This window comes from Polypterus senegalus, chromosome 5, assembly GCF_016835505.1.
Source record: "Polypterus senegalus isolate Bchr_013 chromosome 5, ASM1683550v1, whole genome shotgun sequence".
Lineage (NCBI taxonomy): Eukaryota > Metazoa > Chordata > Cladistia > Polypteriformes > Polypteridae > Polypterus > Polypterus senegalus.
In genome coordinates, this window is record NC_053158.1 from 196388637 (window position 1) to 196408243 (window position 19607).

The window sequence follows — 19607 nt, forward strand, 5'->3', positions numbered from 1 at the left end:
GTGCAGACACTCTTTGAACATCCTTCTTGAAAAGAGTACACATATATTATTGCATATATAAAATCAAATGGTAAAATGCATGTTTCTCCCATGAAACAAATTAATTTCACTAAGGTCACTGTTTTTGGTCAATAAAAAGCATATTTCTTACCTGCTCCCAGGCAAAAATATGTTGGTTGAAGTAGAACTGAATTTGTTCATTAGCAATATTGATGCAAAGTTGCTCAAATGAATTTCGCTTGAAGTTCTCAAAGCCAAAAATGTCTAAAATCCCAATGTTTAATCCGTTGTCTTCATCACTATAAAAAGGAGAAAAAACGATACTGTCAACTTTTTGTGCAAATGAGCTGATAATCAAGATAAAGAACTTAAAAGAGCACACAGTTCTCCACAGCATGTTGTTTTAAATGATATTCTTAAATGACACACTTTAATTTGCTTAATTACCCCTTATAATGTCTTCAAATGCTGATTTATTGGTCTTTTTTTGACCCAATAACAACACCTTTAATTTAGGTACCCAGGATGATAGATTTTTCCACCCCAATCCTCAATCTCGATATTGATCGACCTTCTTACCCTATAGTAACGATGATCGTAAACTTTAGAGGGGATGACATGTACAATTATTTTATGGATTGCTAACAAAGTACCCTAAATGGCGAGCAAAATCCACTATTCAGTGTCACACACACGTGAATACTGGACAGTCAAAGGGCTCAATATTAAATGAAAAAACGAAAGTTAGGGGTTTGGATCAAAGCACTAATGCCTTTCTCTTATCATTAACAGAAAAAAGGAAGACTAAAACACGGCTACCTGGCACACGAATCCTCAGTCCCCTTCACGCTAGAAGACTCCCTTCCACATTCCCTGAATCGCTGCACTTAAGGTCTCAGCATGATGACCTCAGTTCCAAACCCCAATTCTGACGTCATCCCTGGATTTTACAATCAACATCATTTCCTCAACGCCAATTGTGCTTCCTGCAAAACCTCCATAAAAGCTCACTGAATTCACTCCGTTATTGTCGAATGTTTCCTATGAATTTTTTTCAGCCTGATTCTTAATGGAACACAGTATACGGGGAGGTTCCCCAACTCTTCATCTGCTGTCTCTGTGTGCTCTTATTTTATCACATCAGTAAAATGTATTCAATTACATTTTTTCATAACACAACACAACATTCTCAAAACTGCCACATCCAATTTAGGGATGAAGGAGCAAGAATATATCCCAACAGCACTGGGCTCAAGACTAGTAGCCAGTTCATGACCCGAAGAATACATCAGTATTCGAAATGTGTACCAGCTCTACACACGTGATATTGTCGTGGACTAGTAGGCCCAAAGCACATAAATTCCAATAAGTTCTAAGAGAACTTCCCAAAATGCTCACTAGATGGGGATATCACTGTCAAACCAAAGCTAGTAATTAGGGCAAGCATGTAATCTTTAACAAATAAAAGGTTTATTCTTCACAAAATGTATTCCAATCACTATGAAGCTCCATACAGCACAAAAGGCAAAGTGGAACTGCCTGAAACACAAGGCAATCCAAGCGAACAAAGTCTCAATACAGAATCCAAAAGGAATGGAGCAGAAGTACAATAAAGCACAAAGAAACTCACGACTCCCAGGCCCGTTCAAATGAACCACCAGGAGCTCTGGACGATTTAAACAGTGGAGGGCAGTGCATGGCGGTGACTCGCAGGTGGCCCCGGATCTTGGGGGACACTCCCCCACAAAACACATGGAACATAACATAGACAGCTTGTATGCATAAAGATACCCGTAATCAACATTAAAAAAAATCAAAAATTAACAAAAGACACATGGAATGTGAATTTGAACCTTAGCCAGGACCCTGACTGAGATATAACGGGTTTTTTTTTTTTGTAAATTTAGGGCGCTTTACTGAATGCTTTCACATTTCTGATCTGAAAAGATGCCTTGTTTTAATGTTTCTATGGGTTGTGAACAACCAAACTACCGTAAATGTAATGAAAACGTCAATGATGGGTCAAAACTGAACCAAAAGGCACAGCAGGGTAAACATTTTTTAGAAGCTGTTTTCAGACACATGCGACTAAGGGGTATATTTAGGGCTCTGTTGAGACTGCTACATGTACACCTGCTTGAGAGATATCACAATTGCTTCTAACTTTTTTACTTGAACAGGAACAGCAACAAATGAGAAGACAACAAAAGGATACGATCAAAGTGGAACTTATGATATTACAGTATTTATCTGGACTTTCTGAATGCATTTGATAAGGTGCCACATGAGAGGTTGGGCATCAAATTAAAAGATGTGGGAGTTCAGGGTGATGTTTTTAGATGGGTACAGAATTGGCTGAGACACAGGAAGCATAGGGTGATGGTGTGAGGAACCTCATCAGAACTGGCTGATGTTAAGAGTGGTGACCAGCAGGGGTCAGTGCTAGGGCTACTGCTATTTTTAATATATATAAATGATTTAGATTGGAATATACTGTAAGTAACAAGCTGGTTAAGTTTGCAGATGATACCAAGATAGGTGGATTAGCAGATAATTTGGAATCCGTTATATCATCACAGAACGACTTGGATAGCATACAGGCTTGGGCAGATTAGTGGCAGATGAAATTTAATGTCAGTAAATGTAAAGTAATACACATAGGAAGTAAAAATGTTAGGTTTGAATACACAATGGGTGGTCGGAAAATCGAGAGTCCACCTTATGAAAAGGATAGTCATAGTGGACTCTAAGCTATCGACCTCCCGACAGTGTTCAGAAGCCATTAAGAAGGCTAACAGAATGTCAGGTTATATAGCGCCTTGATGTGTGGAGTACAAATCACAGGAGGTTCTGCTCAACCTTTATAACACACTGGTGAGGCCTCATCTGGAGTCCTGTCTGCAGTTTTGGTCTCCAGGCTACAAAAAAGACATAGCAGCAGTAGAAAAGGTCCAGAGAAGAGCGATTTGGCTGATTCCAGGGCTATAAGGGTTGAATTATGAGAACAGCTGAGCCTTTACAGTTTAGAAGAATTAGTCCAGTGGATCGAGACTGTTATTTTAAAATGAGTTCATCAAGAACACGGGGACACAATTGGAAACTTGTTAAGGGTAAATGTTGCACAAACATTAGGAAGCTTTTCTTTACACAAAGAACGATAGACACTTGGAATAAGCTACCAAGTAGTGTGGTAAGACGTTAGGGTCTTTCAAAACTCGACTTGATGTCTTCTTGAAAGAAATAAGTGGATAGGACTGGCGAGCTTAGTTGGGCTGAATGGCCTGTTCTCGTCTAAAGTGTTCTAATAGTGTTATAATAAATATAATAACTGAAAATATTAATGGAATCTTCTAATAGCAAAAAGAACAGTGATGTCACTTCCTATATGAAGCTGGAAACCCCGCCTCTTCTTCCTTCGCTGTCATTTAATAAAGGATCAACCCAAACATCAGCAATCAGTTGAGAACCCCCGTCTACGTGAGACACTGCTCCTCAGCAGAAGTGAATGATTACTCGCCTGAAGAAGGGACCAACCTGAGATGTCTTGAAAGTGTCCATATTGTAATCTTTTTAGTTAGCCAATAAAAGGGGTCATTTTGCTTGATTTCTCATTACTTCCTACATGTAAAACTTTACATTTACTAATATGAAATTTCATCTGCCACAAATCTGTCCAAGCCTGTGCCTTTGCACCAGCTGAGCTGATTCTCCATCATCTGCCTTTCCACTTAGTTTGGTATCATCTGCAAACTTAACCACTTATTGATTTTATTCCTATCCAGATCATTTATGCATATTAAAAAAAAAGTAGCATCCCCAGCACTGACCCCTGCTGGACACCACTTGTATTATCGCCTAATTCTGAAAAAGTTTACCTCACCATAAGCCTTTGCTTCCTAGGCTTGGTGTTGAGTTCTAATGCCTTCTGTTTATCTCCCTCTGCAGAACGGAAGTGTTCTGTGAGTGAACAACCAGATAAACTTTATGAGTAAAAACCGGGAGATACAAGTAAAAAACAAAACAAAACTAAAAAAAAAAAGAAATAAAGTGAAATGAAACCAAAACTTAATAAGAGAGACCGTAATCACTGTCGAGAGAACAAGAGGGTCAAAACTGAAAGTACATGTGAGAAATGATAAACTTTGAATTCATCAGAAATTATTTGGTATCCACAGAACGGAAAAGGAAATTGCACTCCTAGCCGTCCTTTTGTCCCTTTTGACCCTCAGAGGCTACACTACTAGCAACGCAGGAAGTGAACCTAATGACAGAAACAAACACTGGCAGCCTTAGAGGACCCAAAATCACACTAAACAATAACAGGAAGACCGATGGTGGGCATTCTACCACTGACATCACTTCCGTTATCTGCCCTCCCGGAGCACCTGTCCCTTCCTGCCTGGAACTCAATTGAACGGAAGTTCCGCCATAATTTTTCATTTCTCTGTTGGACTCGAGTCTGATAAGCTGTTTCTATCATCTTTGTAAATGATCGATTCATTCTGTTGCTTTACATTTTTATGGAGTCACGAACATGCCCCCAAAACGTTTTCTGTGCTGGTTACCTTCCCATACGACAAGATAATATTTACTAGACTTCAGTCCTTAGGAATTCCCCCAGTGTGTATACATTTTCAAAAAAAATATGCATCAAGGGCTTACTTATGTACTCACTGACTTCCTTAAGCACTCGAGGATAACTTTTATCCGATTCTTGTGATTTATTACATTTCAGCCTGTTTAATCCAAGCAGCACTTCTCCCTCTACAATTTCTAAGTCAGCAAGTACACTAAGTAATCTATTAATATCCTGTTAGGTGTTTCTGCTATCTTATCTACCATGCGAAATTATCCAAGGATGAGTGAATAATTTCTAATAGGCACTGCATATTCAGCTGTCATGCTCCTGTCACATTGTATTTTTGCTTGCCATGATCATCAGGATATGTTTTGCTGCATTACAACACGGTGCATTTGCAGATTATGGGATATTAATTAACACAACTAGTAAAGACAAGCACATTTCTGCATCTCTTATCAAAAGGGAGCATCTGAAAGCAGCAGTGCACCTGGGAGGCAATGAGCAGAGATATGAATATTTTCACAAGATGATTGTTACACATTTTGAAATATTGAATTACTTTAGATGTTGTTAAATGAAATAATTGATCACAAAAAAAAATTATTACTGATATGTCATGTTACTGATATAACCCCCATAGCATATACAGGTGTGGTGCTTGTAAAAATGGCTTATTAAATGGGTTCCGATTAGGTTGAGTGGAGACTTGTACCACCTCATGTTGTTATGCTCTTATCACGCCTGTTAAAATAGAGAACCTGCACTTCTTCCCATTAATGCCTTGCAAATTTCGATCTTATTAGCATCATGGACAGTGATTTGATTAACATATAGTGCCTTCGTAAAGTGTTTAGTCCCCTTCACTTTTTATGCATTGTGTTATGTTACAGAGTGGGGCGGAGTGGTGGCTCTGAGGCTACGGGATTTGCGATGGCAATCAGAAGGTTGCTGGTTCAAATCCCGTAAACGCCAGAAGTGATCTACTCCATTGGGCCCTTGAGCAAGACCCTTAACCTGCAATTTCTCCGTCCTGAGTATGACATTAATTTGAGTCCAGTCCTGCAAGCAGGACCACCAACCGGCAGGGAAATACCTGGGGGTTGATGGCAGTATTGGGACTCTAGCCATCAGAAAAAAAATTCATAATATCCCTCTCTCTCTCGCTTTCTCTTTCTATGTAGCAATCTTAGATAGACAGACAGACAGACAGACAGACAGACAGACAGATAGATAGATAGATAGATAGATAGATAGATAGATAGATAGATAGATAGATAGATGGATAGATAGATAGATAGATAGATAGATAGATAGATAGATGTAAAAGGCACTGTTAGATAGAGAGATAGATAGATAGATAGATAGATAGAAAGGCACTTTATAATAGATAGATAGATAGATAGATAGATAGATAGATAGATAGATAGATAGATAGATAGATAGATAGAAAGGCACTTTATAATCAAAGTGGAACTTATGATATTACAGTGGTGTGAAAAACTATTTGCCCCCTTCCTGATTTCTTATTCTTTTGCATGTTTGTCACACAAAATGTTTCTGATCATCAAACACATTTAACCATTAGTCAAATATAACACAAGTAGACACAAAATGCATTTTTTAAATGATGGCTTTTATTATTTAGGGAGAAAAAAATCCAAACCTACATGGCCCTGTGTGAAAAGTAATTGCCCCCTTGTTAAAAAATAACTTAACTGTGGTGTATCACACCTGAGTTCAATTTCCGTAGCCACCCCCAGGCCTGATTACTGCCACACCTGTTTCAATCAAGAAATCACTTAAATAGGAGCTGCCTGACACAGAGAAGTAGACCAAAAGCACCTCAAAAGCTAGACATCATGCCAAGATCCAAAGAAATTCAGGAATAAATGAGAACAGAAGTAATTGAGATCTATCAGTCTGGTAAAGGTTATAAAGCCATTTCTAAAGCTTTGGGACTCCAGCGAACCACAGTGAGAGCCATTATCCACAAATGGCAAAAACATGGAACAGTGGTGAACCTTCCCAGGAGTGGCCGGCCGACCAAAATTACCCCAAGAGCGCAGAGACAACTCATCCGAGAGGTCACAAAGACCCCAGGACAACGTCTAAAGAACTGCAGGCCTCACTTGCCTCAATTAAGGTCAGTGTTCACGACTCCACCATAAGAAAGAGACTGGGCAAAACGGCCTGCATGGCAGATTTCCAAGACGCAAACCACTGTTAAGCAAAAAGAACATTAGGGCTCGTCTCAATTTTGCTAAGAAACATCTCAATGATTGCCAAGACTTTTGGGAAAATACCTTGTGGACTGATGAGACAAAAGTTGAACTTTTTGGAAGGCAAATGTCCCGTTACATCTGGCGTAAAAGGAACACAGCATTTCAGAAAAGAACATCATACCAACAGTAAAATATGGTGGTGGTAGTGTGATGGTCTGGGGTTGTTTTGCTGCTTCAGGACCTGGAAGGCTTGCTGTGATAGATGGAACCATGAATTCTACTGTCTACCAAAAAATCCTGAAGGAGAATGTCTGGCCATCTGTTCGTCAACTCAAGCTGAAGCGATCTTGGGTGCTGCAACAGGACAATGACCCAAAACACACCAGCAAATCCACCTCTGAATGGCTGAAGAAAAACAAAATGAAGACTTTGGAGTGGCCTAGTCAAAGTCCTGACCTGAATCCAATTGAGATGCTATGGCATGACCTTAAAAAGGCGCTTCATGCTAGAAAACCTCAAATAAAGCTGAATTACAACAATTCTGCAAAGATGAGTGGGCCAAAATTCCTCCAGAGCGCTGTAAAAGACTCATTGCAAGTTATCGCAAACGCTTGATTGCAGTTATTGCTGCTAAGGGTGGCCCAACCAGTTATTAGGTTCAGGGGGCAATTACTTTTTCACACAGGGCCATGTAGGTTTGGATTTTTTTCTCCTAAATAATAAAAATCATTTAAAAACTGCATTTTGTGTTTACTTGTGTTATATTTGACTAATGGTTAAATGTGTTTGATGATCAGAACCATTTTGTGTGACAAACATGCAAAAGAATAAGAAATCAGGAAGGAGGCAAATAGTTTTTTCACACCACTGTAGATAGATAGATAGATAGATAGATAGATAGATAGATAGATAGATAGATAGATAGATAGATAGATAGATAGATAGATAGATGCGTCGGTGCACAGCCATTTTAAGATCTCTCCAGAGATGTTCAATCGGATTCAAGTCTGGGCTCTGGCTGGGCCACTCAAGGACATTCACAGAGTTGTCCTGAAGTCACTCCTTTGATATCTTGGCTGTGTACTTAGGGTCGTTGTCCTGCTGAAAGATGAACCGTTGCCCCAGTCTGAGGTCAAGAGCGCTCTGGAGCAGGTTTTCATCCAGGATGTCTCTGTACATTGCTGCAGTCATCTTTCCCTTTATCCTGACTAGTCTCCCAGTTCCTTCTGCTGAAAAACATCCCCACAGCATGATGCTGCCACCACCATGCTTCACTGTAGGGTTGGTATTGGCCTGGTGATGAGCGGTGCCTGGTTTCCTCCAAACGTGACGCCTGGCATTCACACCAAAGACTTCAATCTTTATCTCATCAGACTAGAGAATTTTGTTTCTCATGGTCTGAGAGTCCTTCAGGTGTCTTTTGGCAAACTCCAGGTGGGCTACCATGTGCCTTTTACTAAGGAGTGGCTTCCGTCTGGCAACTCTACCATACAGGCCTGATTGGTGGATTGCTGCAGAGATGGTTGTACTTCTGGAAGGTTCTCCTCTCTCCACAGAGGACCTCTGGAGCTCTAAAAGAGTGAGGATCTCCCCTGATCGCTCAGTTTAGATGGCCGGCCAGCTCTAGGAAGAGTCCTGGTGGTTTCAAACTTCTTCCACTTATGGATGATGGAGGCCACTGTGCTCATTGGGACCTTCAAAGCAGCAGAAATTTTTCTGTAACCTTCCCCTAGATTAGTGTCTCGAGACAATCCTGTCCTGGAGGTCTACAGACAATTTCTTTGACTTCATGCTTGGTTTGTGCTCTGACATGAACTGTCAACTGTGGGACCTTCTATAGACAGGTGTGTGCCTTTCCAAATCATGTCACATCAACTGAATTTACCACAGGTGGACTCCAATTCAGCTGCAGAAACATCTCAAGGATGATCAGGGGAAACAGGATGCACCTGATCTCAATTTGGAGCTTCATGGCAAAGGCTGTGAATACTTATGTACATGTGATTTCTCAGTTTTTTTATTTTTAGTAAATTTTTAAAAACCTCAAGTAAACTTTTTCACATTGTCATTATGGGGTGTTGTGTGTAGAATTCGGAGGAAAAAAATGAATTTAATCCATTTTGAAATAAGGCTCTAACATAACAACATGTGGAAAAAGTGATGCACTGTGAATACTTTCCGGATGAACTGTAGATAGCTCTGGGGGGCCGATGATTACTCTTGTCTATATGTTATGTATTTGTACTTGTATGACATTTGACAAATCAATTTCAAGGTAACCAGTGGCTATAATGTAAAGTAAAATAAACTTTAAAAGGTAACACCAACACAGATGCAAAATGAGATGCTGGTTAGTGCGTTCCTTACCTCGTGAGCGTTTCAGGTTTAAGCAAGGAGTTGATGCGGTTGACAATCCAACTAAAAAGACGTCCATACAAAGCCTTGCCCATGGCATCTCGTACTTCGCCTGCCTTTTCAACGGTGTTGGGGCGGACGATCGTCTCTCCTCGAGTCACCACGCAGTGAGAGGTGAGGGCCTCCTGCAGCTCATCGCCTCGGATGCAAAGTAAGGAGGAAGCTTAAATAAAGAAAACAGCAGACATTGAGGGAACTTTGATGAGACACACATGACACATATTCAATGTTTATTTGGAGATTCTTAGCATTAAATTAGCATTTATACTGGGGAGACAATAAATATCAAGTACAAGAGAGTTTAGAGAGCAAGAATGGTACAGTGACCTTGTCCTGCCTAATGCTCTGGTGGTCACGGAGCCACCCACCATAGAAATGGAATCTCTGCTAAAATAAAAATTTGATTCAGTAAAAATGAACAGTTATTTCATTGCCTTATTCTGATTGACTAGATTGTGACAGCTAGTATGGATTGATGAGTGGTAAAATTCAGTACATGCGAGTAGCAAAGAGCGAAACAGGTAAGTTTCACTTTGTATACGGTTTTTCAAAAATGCCCCAGGGTCAGTGAGAGTGGATGGTTCACAGCTAATTGGAGGATCAGCCTCAAGAATCGTGGATCCTGAGATATCCAACATCCTAGCCGGAGGATCAGCTTTGAAAAACTGCTCGAAGTAGCCAGCCCAGCAGGTCACAACTGCAGTGTCATCCGTAAGGACCGTTCCATCAGCCGCCCTGACTGCGACTCTCCGAGGAACAGATTCAGATGTGCGTAATGCTTTGATTCCTCTGTAAGCAGGACGTGGGTCGCTAGACCACAGATGGTGTGTCACTTGCTCACATATTCCTCTAACAAACACCTCTTTATCTGCCCTCAGTGCCCTCGCGGCCGCCCTTCTCAGTTCCCGGTATAAACCAGAGTTGCCAATGAGCCATACGCTGCGACTCCTCTCGATGATATCCAGGGTGCCCTGCAAGATGAAACACCTCCTTCTGGGAACACTGGTAACACCAACACAACCCTCAGCAACGTTCAGGGTCTTGTCACGGAAGGTCTCCCACATCACATTAGGATCGGCAGTCATACCCAAATCTGAAAGTTCCTCACACAAATTGCGTGCAAACTCATTAGAAACAGCCTGGTCTTGGGAGTCTGGCCAAGTCCCGGCTCATTTTCCTAGTAGGTGGTAACCTACTTGTGCTAAGCTGGATGCTTAGAGTAGCAACAACAAGTCTGTGGTCAGAATTCACAAACTGGGCACTTCTGTAGACCCTGCAGTTTTGCAAGAGTCTCCAGTGTCTGCCCACAAGGATGTGATTGGTCTCCTTCACTGTACTACCAGTATTGGAGTACCAAGTCCAACAATGCGGTTCAGGGCGCTGGAACCAGGATCCAGCGATTCGCAGCCCCTGACCTTTTGAAAAGTCCAAGAACATGAAGCCACTTTCACCACAGTCACCAGACCCATAGGGATCGAGACAATCCCCATAGCCAGCCCTGTCAGTGCCAGTGGTTGCATTGAAGTCACCCATGACCAGAGGAGTGTCACCTAGTGGGCACCCATCAACCACCGAGCAAAGCTGCAAGTAAAATGTCTCCCTCGCCGAGATATCACTCACTGCATACACTGAGACAACAGACGAGGCACCCAGGGAGTGCCGTAATCTGTGTCCCATAATACACGCGTTGAAAGGAATGACATCAGACACCATCAGAAGAAGCCAATCCGCTACAGCAAGAGCTACTCCCTGAGTATGACAATTGGACCGTGCTGTTCCAGTTTCACGCTGAATAAAGCTAGTTTTGCTAAAGTATTGAGACTCAGCTTCATGTTTTGGGGTGCAAGACAGGGAGTCACACGTCACAGCAAACACACACGGTCAAAATGCAAACAGTAAACAAATGTAAACAGTATACGCTCATACGGATGTTGACTATATGAGTGAGGCACACCAACTGAGACCGAGAATGGGAGACGATTACCCACAATCCCCACGTGACGCTCGGCAGACAAAGTGTATACGTACTACTCATATTACAAGACCTCGCTCATTTATCAAGTTAAAATTTATTAAAAATTTTAGCTCATCTTGCAAACCAAGTTACTCGCAATCGAAGGTTTCACTGTATTATGTGTATGTGTATTACAATGCATATCTCCTGTCACACACGTGCGCATGGGAGGCAGCTAAATGGACCAAAAAAAAGGTAATACCACGCCAGGCCAGGGGGTGGCAGGGTGTACTACACCTTCCTCTTTTTTCTCTGCAGATGAGACACGGGAAATTCTGCCTGATTACGACCCGATTACATCACTTCCGGTTCTGGGTCACCCTGAGGATGTCACTTCCAGTTCCGGCTCCAATGACATCACTTCCAACTGCCTGCCTTAAATGCAATACAACTTCCTCTTTAACTTCAGTTCTGTTTTGGACTCAACTCTGTACACACAAGTATACGGGTGGCTGCCCCAAACCTTTCTTTGTGTGTCAAGATTGTTCTTTTTTCACACTCTTCATTTCTGTTTATTAGTGTTGCATGAAATTGTCTACACAAAGGCGTTAATATTTTTGAGTTTTTATATGATTCACTATTTTATGTGCAATAAAATTGTTCCTGAACCAGAATTCCTATTTGGAGAAGGTTTGGGTAGTAGAGGGGGACCCATATGTCACCCTAATGAAATAATACAATTTTTAAAAATCATGTAAACAAATTCAAACAGGCAATGTGACCCAGTGGCAAGGACTTTGCACTTTAAGCCCTGAAGTTGTGGGTTCAAATCCTGCTAGCGACACGGTGTAACAAGTCACTTCACCCACATGTGCTCCAATCGGACAAAAGAAATGCGAGCAATCATGTCTCAACAATTACTAGTTGCCTTGGATAAAGGTGTCAGCCACGTAATAAGTAATAATAATAATAACAGCAGCAATAAAACCTCATCCTCTAGTCATCCTGTTACATTTGTTAAGACACTTTTAATATTTGAAATTTTATACACAGCTCAACTCACCATTCTCAAGAACAGCAAGGTCTGAAATATTGCTCTTGTCAGTCTGATGCTCCGAGGCAACTGATGTAAACTCAATGTCGCCAGCATTTAAAACTGCTGCCAGAATGCTGTAAACACTTCCCAGCTCCTATACGTAAACAGTAGCACAGGGAAAAAAAAACGTTAATGCTGCCATTTAATTATCAAATAACAAAAAAACTAATTACAAAGAAGGCAGATGAAGCACTCATGCTTTTAATATTCAATGCTCTGAATATTCTTATGAAATGAACCCAAAAGAATATTATTTGTTTTTTGCACTCAGATATGGAAATGGCATCATGATTTATAAAGAGAATAAAATTATTACAGTTTGCAATCATAGAATAAAATGCATTCATAGGAAACATTTACAGTTAAAAAGTACAAATTAAAAAGTAAATATGAATTATTATAATACAACTCTAATTTTAAAAAAGTTGGGACTCTGTGTAAAATGTAAATACAAGGGACGTTCAAAAAAGTTTCTGCACTGTTGTGGGGTACAAAATCTGTATATTTTATTCTGTATTTTCGTTATATTTATATATATTGTGAGCTGGAGGGCTGATCGCACCCCAAAGAGATACAGACGCCCCTGGGAAAACCACAAACCCAGAAACACTGACTACCCTCACATTGCTCCTTATCCTTGCACTATAACGCATAATACAAGCCTCGCGCGATACTCTACCGACTTATAAGCCTTGCGCAGCGCCTGTCAATTTTGGGAATTGATTGTTTGCTTTTATCTCTCTCTGCTCCTAGCGGAACTGTCGTCTCTGACTTGTCATGGAGCACGTTTAAGCATGTGTTTGCGGTGTTTGAATAAAAATCCTTTTTGTTATCTGTGCAAATCTGTGTCCCAAGATATATATATATATATATATATATATATATATATATATATATATATATATATATATAACAAATGAACTACAATCAGGACAAATCAAAGCATATCCTCTTCCATTTTTAAAACAGCTGTTCCAACAAAGAAAGGAAGACATGCTGGTTCCTAAGGCTATCAATTAGTTTATAACCTGGGCATCTGGGACAAAAGTAGCTAAATTATTTTACAGCCTGGGAAAGGAAGACATGCTGATACCTCAGGCAACATCAAAAATGTATTGTTTGGGAAAATGGACAGTGAATTCATTCATCATATTCACAGCCAGCCAATCAGAATATCTATCCATCACATCTTGCAAAACTTCCCGGTAGAATTTTATAATAAATATGCCTCGTCTGAAGAGCGACATAGGAGGAAGGAAGAAGGGACGAAGATGTCAGGAGAAGGGAACAGAGCGACATCAGAAGAGGGCGCCAGCAACGTGTGGCTGTTTCCATCGGATCGTCAGAAAAGAATATAATGAACAATTACAAGTGCTAGATCACAAGCCGTCTGCGACATTCATCCTTGTCATCTTTAACTTTTCATAAGCCTCTTCTAAAGACTATATATATCCAGACTTTACTATCAGTCCTATTTTCTATTATTCTTTATTCTACTGGTATTATTATTTCTGTAATAAATACCATGCTGCTTTCCACTTTCTATGCTTTGTCTTCATGTCTAGAGTGATTGAAGTAATGAGGTAGATTTCTTTGAGAACTTGGAGCTACGAGGTTTATTAAGGCTGAGGGTAAGCACTCCACCTAAAAGTAGGGAACAGTATGTAAAGTAAGGCATTCTTGGATGATAAATGGCTTATAGTCAAGGATGCTGAGCCTTTGTATGTTTAAATGTATTCTTGGAGACCAAAAGTAATTTTAGGTCTGAGATATCTTTAAAACATCGTATGTTGTTCGTGCCGATAATAAGTAAGTCTCTTGAAGTGCTAAGAGGGTGACAGGTTGTGTTATTCCTAAGGCACTTGTGTGGTTTAACATACCAGAGGTTAACCAGCAGTGTGTTTGTCATTCATGGGGCACTGTTGTGGTTAGGGTCTGTGTATATTTAAGTCTCATGAAGTCCTAAGAGAGTGACAAGTTGTGTTATTCATAAGGCAGTTGTGTGGCTTAATAGTGCTGGTGATTAACCAGCTGTGTGTTTGTCATTCATAGGGCACTGTTGAGTTTCTGTGTGTATGCTTATAGCTGTATATGCATGTGTTCATCTTAAGGTGCAACAGTAGATTAACCCGATAACGAACTTGACGAGTACACTTACTCTTGAAGAAAATAGGTAAAGGGTAAGTAGAGGGAAATATCACAATAATACACACACTTTTACATTTTCATTGGAAATGGTGAAGGCGGGAGGAGTAGTAATTGGGCATTAAAAAGTTAATATGACGCTGGGAAAATTGCATCGCAAATGAAGGTGACTTTTTAGAAAGTAATGTAATTTGTTTTTGAAATTCTTAATAACCAGAGTTAAAAAAGAAGTGTGGAAACTTTTTGAACGTCCCTCGTAAAAACAGAATGCAATGACCTGAAAATCTCATAAACCCATATTTTCTTCACAATAAAACATAGAAAACATATCAAATGTTTAAACTAAGAAAATGTATCATTTCTCTATTATAAAAAAAATCCTGGAGAGAAACAGTAGGTCAATGAGATGAGATCTTCACACTAAGATCACGGAAGACACTTAAAAGACCCGCAAGACTAAAGAGAATGGCCACAGAGCGTCTCGCGGGGACCTTAAACATGAGACTTTTTGCCAAGGTATTGACCCAGGACCGTCTCACGATGACGCAGAACATGAGATTCTTGTACTACTACTTATAACCAATATCAAATAAGACCACGGGCAGCAACACACTCAGTCGTGTTTTGGCTTTGAGGACACACAGATCCAGGGCTCTCAGCGCATATAAAACGTATAAGGACAATACATTATACTGTAATGTCATAAGTTCCACTTTGATCGTATCCTTTTGTTGGCTTCTCATTTGTTGCTGTTCCTGTTCAAGTAAAAAAGTTAGAAGCAATTGTGATATCTCTCAAGTGGGTGTACATGTAGCAGTCTCAACAGAGCCCTAAATATACCCCTTAGTCGCATGTGTCTGAAAACAGCTTCTAAAAAATGTTTACCCTGCTGTGCCTTTTGGGTCAGTTTTGACCCATCATTGACGTTTTCATTACATTTACGGTAGTTTGGTTGATTTAATAGAAACATTTAAAAAGGCATCTTTTCAGATCAGAAATATGAAAGCATTCAGTAAAGCGCCCTAAATTTACAAAAAAAAAACCCGTTATATCTCAGTCAGGGTCCTGGCTAAGGTTCAAATTCACATTCCATGTGTCTTTTGTTAATTTTTGATTTTTTAATGTTGATTACGGGCATCTTTATGCATACAAGCTGTCTATGTTATGTTCCATGTGTTTTGTGGGGGAGTGTCCCCCAAGATCCGGGGCCACCTGCGAGTCACCGCCATGCACTGCCCTCCACTGTTTAAATCGTCCAGAGCTCCTGGTGGTTCATTTGAACGGGCCTGGGAGTCGTGAGTTTCTTTGTGCTTTATTGTACTTCTGCTCCGTTCCTTTTGGATTCTGTATTGAGACTTTGTTCGCTTGGATTGCCTTGTGTTTCAGGCAGTTCCACTTTGCCTTTTGTGCTGTATGGAGCTTCATAGTGATTGGAATACATTTTGTGAAGAATAAACCTTTTATTTTTTAAAGATTACATGCTTGCCCTAATTACTAACTTGGGTTTGACAGTGATATCCCCATCTAGTGAGCATTTTGGGAAGTTCTCTTAGAACTTATTGGAATTTATGTGCTTTGGGCCTACTAGTCCACGACAATATCACATGTGTGTAGAGCTGGTACACATTTCGAATACTGATGTATTCTTCGGGTCATGAACTGGCTACTAGTCTTGAGCCCAGTGCTGTTGGGATGTATTCTTGCTCCTTCATCCCTAAATTGGATGTGGCAGTTTTGAGAATGTTGTGTTGTGTTATGAAAAAATGTAATTGAATACATTTTACTGATGTGATAAAATAAGAGCACACAGAGACAGCAGATGAAGAGTTGGGGAACCTCCCCGTATACTGTGTTCCATTAAGAATCATGCTCAAAAAAATTCATAGGAAACATTCGACAATAACGAAGTGAATTCAGTGAGCTTTTATGGAGGTTTTGTAGAAAGCACAATTGGCGTTGAGGAAATGATGTTGATTGTAAAAGCCAGGGATGACGTCAGAATTGGGGTTTGGAACTGAGGTCATCATGCTGAGACCTTAAGTGCAGCGATTCAGGGAATGTGGAAGGGAGTCTTCTAGCGTGAAGGGGACCGAGGATTCGTGTGCCAGGTAGCCGTGTTTTAGTCTTCCGTTTTTCTGTTAATGATAAGAGAAAGGCATTAGTGCTTTGATCCAAACCCCTAACTTTCATTTTTTCATTTAATATTGAGCCCTTTGACTGTCCAGTATTCACGTGTGTGTGACACTGAATAGTGGATTTTGCTCGCCATTTAGGGTACTTTGTTAGCAATCCATAAAATAATTGTACATGTCATCCCCTCTAAAGTTTACGATCATCGTTACTATAGGGTAAGAAGGTCGATCAATATCGAGATTGAGGTTTGGGGTGGAAAAATCTATCATCATAATCATAAGTTATCGCAAACGCTTGATTGCAGTTATTGCTGCTGAAGGGTGGCACAGCCAGTTATTAGGTTCAGGGGGCAATTACTTTTTCACACAGGGCCATGTAGGTTTGGATTTTTTTTCTCCCTAAATAATAAAAACCATCATTTAAAAACTGCATTTTGTGTTTACTTGTGTTATATTTGACTAATGGTTAAATGTGTTTGATGATCAGAAACATGTTGTGTGACAAACATGCAAAAGAATAAGAAATCAGGAAGGGGGCAAATAATTTTTCACACCACTGTAAATGAAATGCAGATGACTATGCGAAGAAGAAAGCAACATGGAGAAAAGAGACTCAAAAGTGTTGGAGAGACAAAAAAGAAAAAGAATAATGAAGGTGCAAATTCAGAAAATAAGGAAAGTAATTATCAGCCTGGAACAAGTGGAATTGAAAAAAAAAGCACGTGCAATCCAGACGTTGGCGCTATACACATGCAGAGCAGGTTAGAGATTATAAAAGCAGTGGAATTCAAAAGGCTAAAAAAAAAAAAGTTGGCACAATACACATGTGGAGAAAGTTAAAGAAAGTAGGAAAATTAGAAAGTATTAAAAAAAGAAAGTAAAGATCGCAGGAGCGCAAACAAATGGAAATTATTACTCGAAAAAGGGAAAATAATCACCATGGACCAGGTGTCATTAAAAAAAAAGCAGGATAAAGGGAGGTCAGAAATAAAGGACAGAGTAGAAAACAAAGTAAAACGTCATAAAAAGGTTAAAAAACAAGGGGGCCAAACACATGCAGAGCAGGTTAGAGAAAATGAAAACTGGAATTCAAAAGACGTAGGCGCGAAACACACACAGAGCAAGATGCAGAATATCAAAGCAGTAAAAAATGACAGTGTCTAAACAAAGAAAGTAAAGATCACATTAGCGCAAAGAAAGAGAAATTATTACTGGGAGAAATAACGAAAAGGCGAATAGAGATTGAATATATGGACACAGGTGATATGTCAGAAGTATGTAAATATTTTAAGGCTTTGAAGTTTAAATCAAGAGAATTTCAAAAACAGAGTTTACCTCACATGCATTTATTGGTTGCTTTGCAAAAAAAATTATTAACTGCTGATGATGAAGATTGCTTTGTCTGTGCTGAAATTCCAAACATAGAAACGTTGAATTATGGTACAAAGTCATTAAACACACGTCTCACTGACCTCATTAAAAAGATTCACCACATTGGGACTCGAAAGACTCCAAATATTGTTTTTACAGAAGTTTTGAAATAAAAGTGAAACCAATGAAATAGCAACAATTCAAAGAAAAAATATCTTAAAAAACAAAAATGGGGGTTGGCGAGTGAAGCGAGCAGGGGGCAAAGCCCCCTAGTTCTAAGAAAAGATCATTCTGAATTCAACAGCAGCAAAACGTCTCAAAATAGTTGGGACAGGGCCATGTTTGCCACTGTTTAGCATCCCCTCTTCTTTCAACAACATTCCATAGACGTCTGGGAACTGAGGAGGCCTGTTGCTGGACTTTTGGGAGAGGACTCTCACCCCATTATTGTCTGATACAGGATTCTAGCTGCTCGACATTCCTGGGTCTTCTTTGTTGTATTTTTCATTTCATGAAGCGCCAAATATTTTCAATTGGTGAAAGGTCTGGACTGCAAGGCATGTGGGATGAGCACCCCGATTCTTTTACTATGAAGCCATGCTGTTCTAGTACATGCAGTATGTGGTTTAGCATTTTCTTGCTGAAATATGCAAGGCTTTCCCTGAAAAAGACATCTTCTGGATTGGATCACATGTTGCTCTAAAACCTGTACAAATCTTTTAGTATTGATGGTGCCTTTCCAGTTGTGCAAGCTGCCCATTCTGTAGGTCTGAATGCACGCCCATACCATCAGAGATGCAGGCTTTTGAAATGAGCACTAATAACAAGCCCAGATGGTCCCGCTCTGCTTTAGTGCAGGAGGACACAATGTCCATGTTTTCCAAAAAAAAAAAAAAATGTCAAATTTCGATTAATCTGACCACAGAACAGTTTTCCACTTTGCACCAGTCCATTTTAAATGAGCTTTGTCCCAGATTAAGATGGTGGCGTTTCTGGATCATGTTCACATGTGGCTTCATCTTTATATGACAGAGCTTTAATCGACATTTGTGGGTGGCACGGCCAACTGTGTTCACAGACAATGATTTCTGGAAGTTTTCCTGGGCCCAGGCAGTGATTTACATAACCAAAATCAGGCCGGTGTTTAATGTAGTGCTGCCTGAGGGCCTGAAGATCACAGGCATCCAATACTGATGCTCGGTCTTCTCCCTTGTGCACACAGATTTCTGTAGATTTCGATGATATTACTGTATGTAATGTAGGTGATGAGATATTTCTTAAAGTCTTTGCAATTTTATATCGAGAAACAATATTCTGAAATTGTTCCACAATTTGCAGACACAGTTCTTTGCAGATTGGTGGACCTCTACCTATCTTTACTTCTGTGAGACTCTCTGCTTCCCTAAGATGCTCTTTTTATACCCAATCATATTGCTGACCTGTTGCTAATTAACTGAATTAATTGTTTATTTTTCTTAATTAGCTGCCAAACAATAACAAGATACAAAAAGAAGCCAAAACAGTAAACTGTGTCAATCATACAATATCTGAAAATAAATAAAGATGTAGGTCTAAGGAATGTTGATCTGCTCAGGTCCCCAAAACATTTTAATAGTGTTGTTAGAAAAGAGAAAATCAACAATTTCAGAAAAGTATGCTATTGTACAATGAGAGCAGCAACAAGCCATGG

General features: G+C 39.9%; 1 protein-coding gene across 2 annotated transcripts in view; it reads right to left on the bottom strand.

Annotated features, from left to right (window-relative positions):
- Positions 1-19607, bottom strand: part of myo3a (myosin IIIA) — a 390102-nt gene that overhangs the window by 162354 nt on the left and 208141 nt on the right. For both annotated transcript variants that reach the window (XM_039753913.1, XM_039753915.1), the window contains 3 exons: positions 12237-12363; positions 9172-9382; positions 152-299 (listed from right to left, as the gene is read on the bottom strand). In XM_039753913.1, the coding sequence (XP_039609847.1) occupies positions 152-299; positions 9172-9382; positions 12237-12363 (486 nt within the window). The remainder of the gene's footprint in view (positions 1-151; positions 300-9171; positions 9383-12236; positions 12364-19607) is intronic.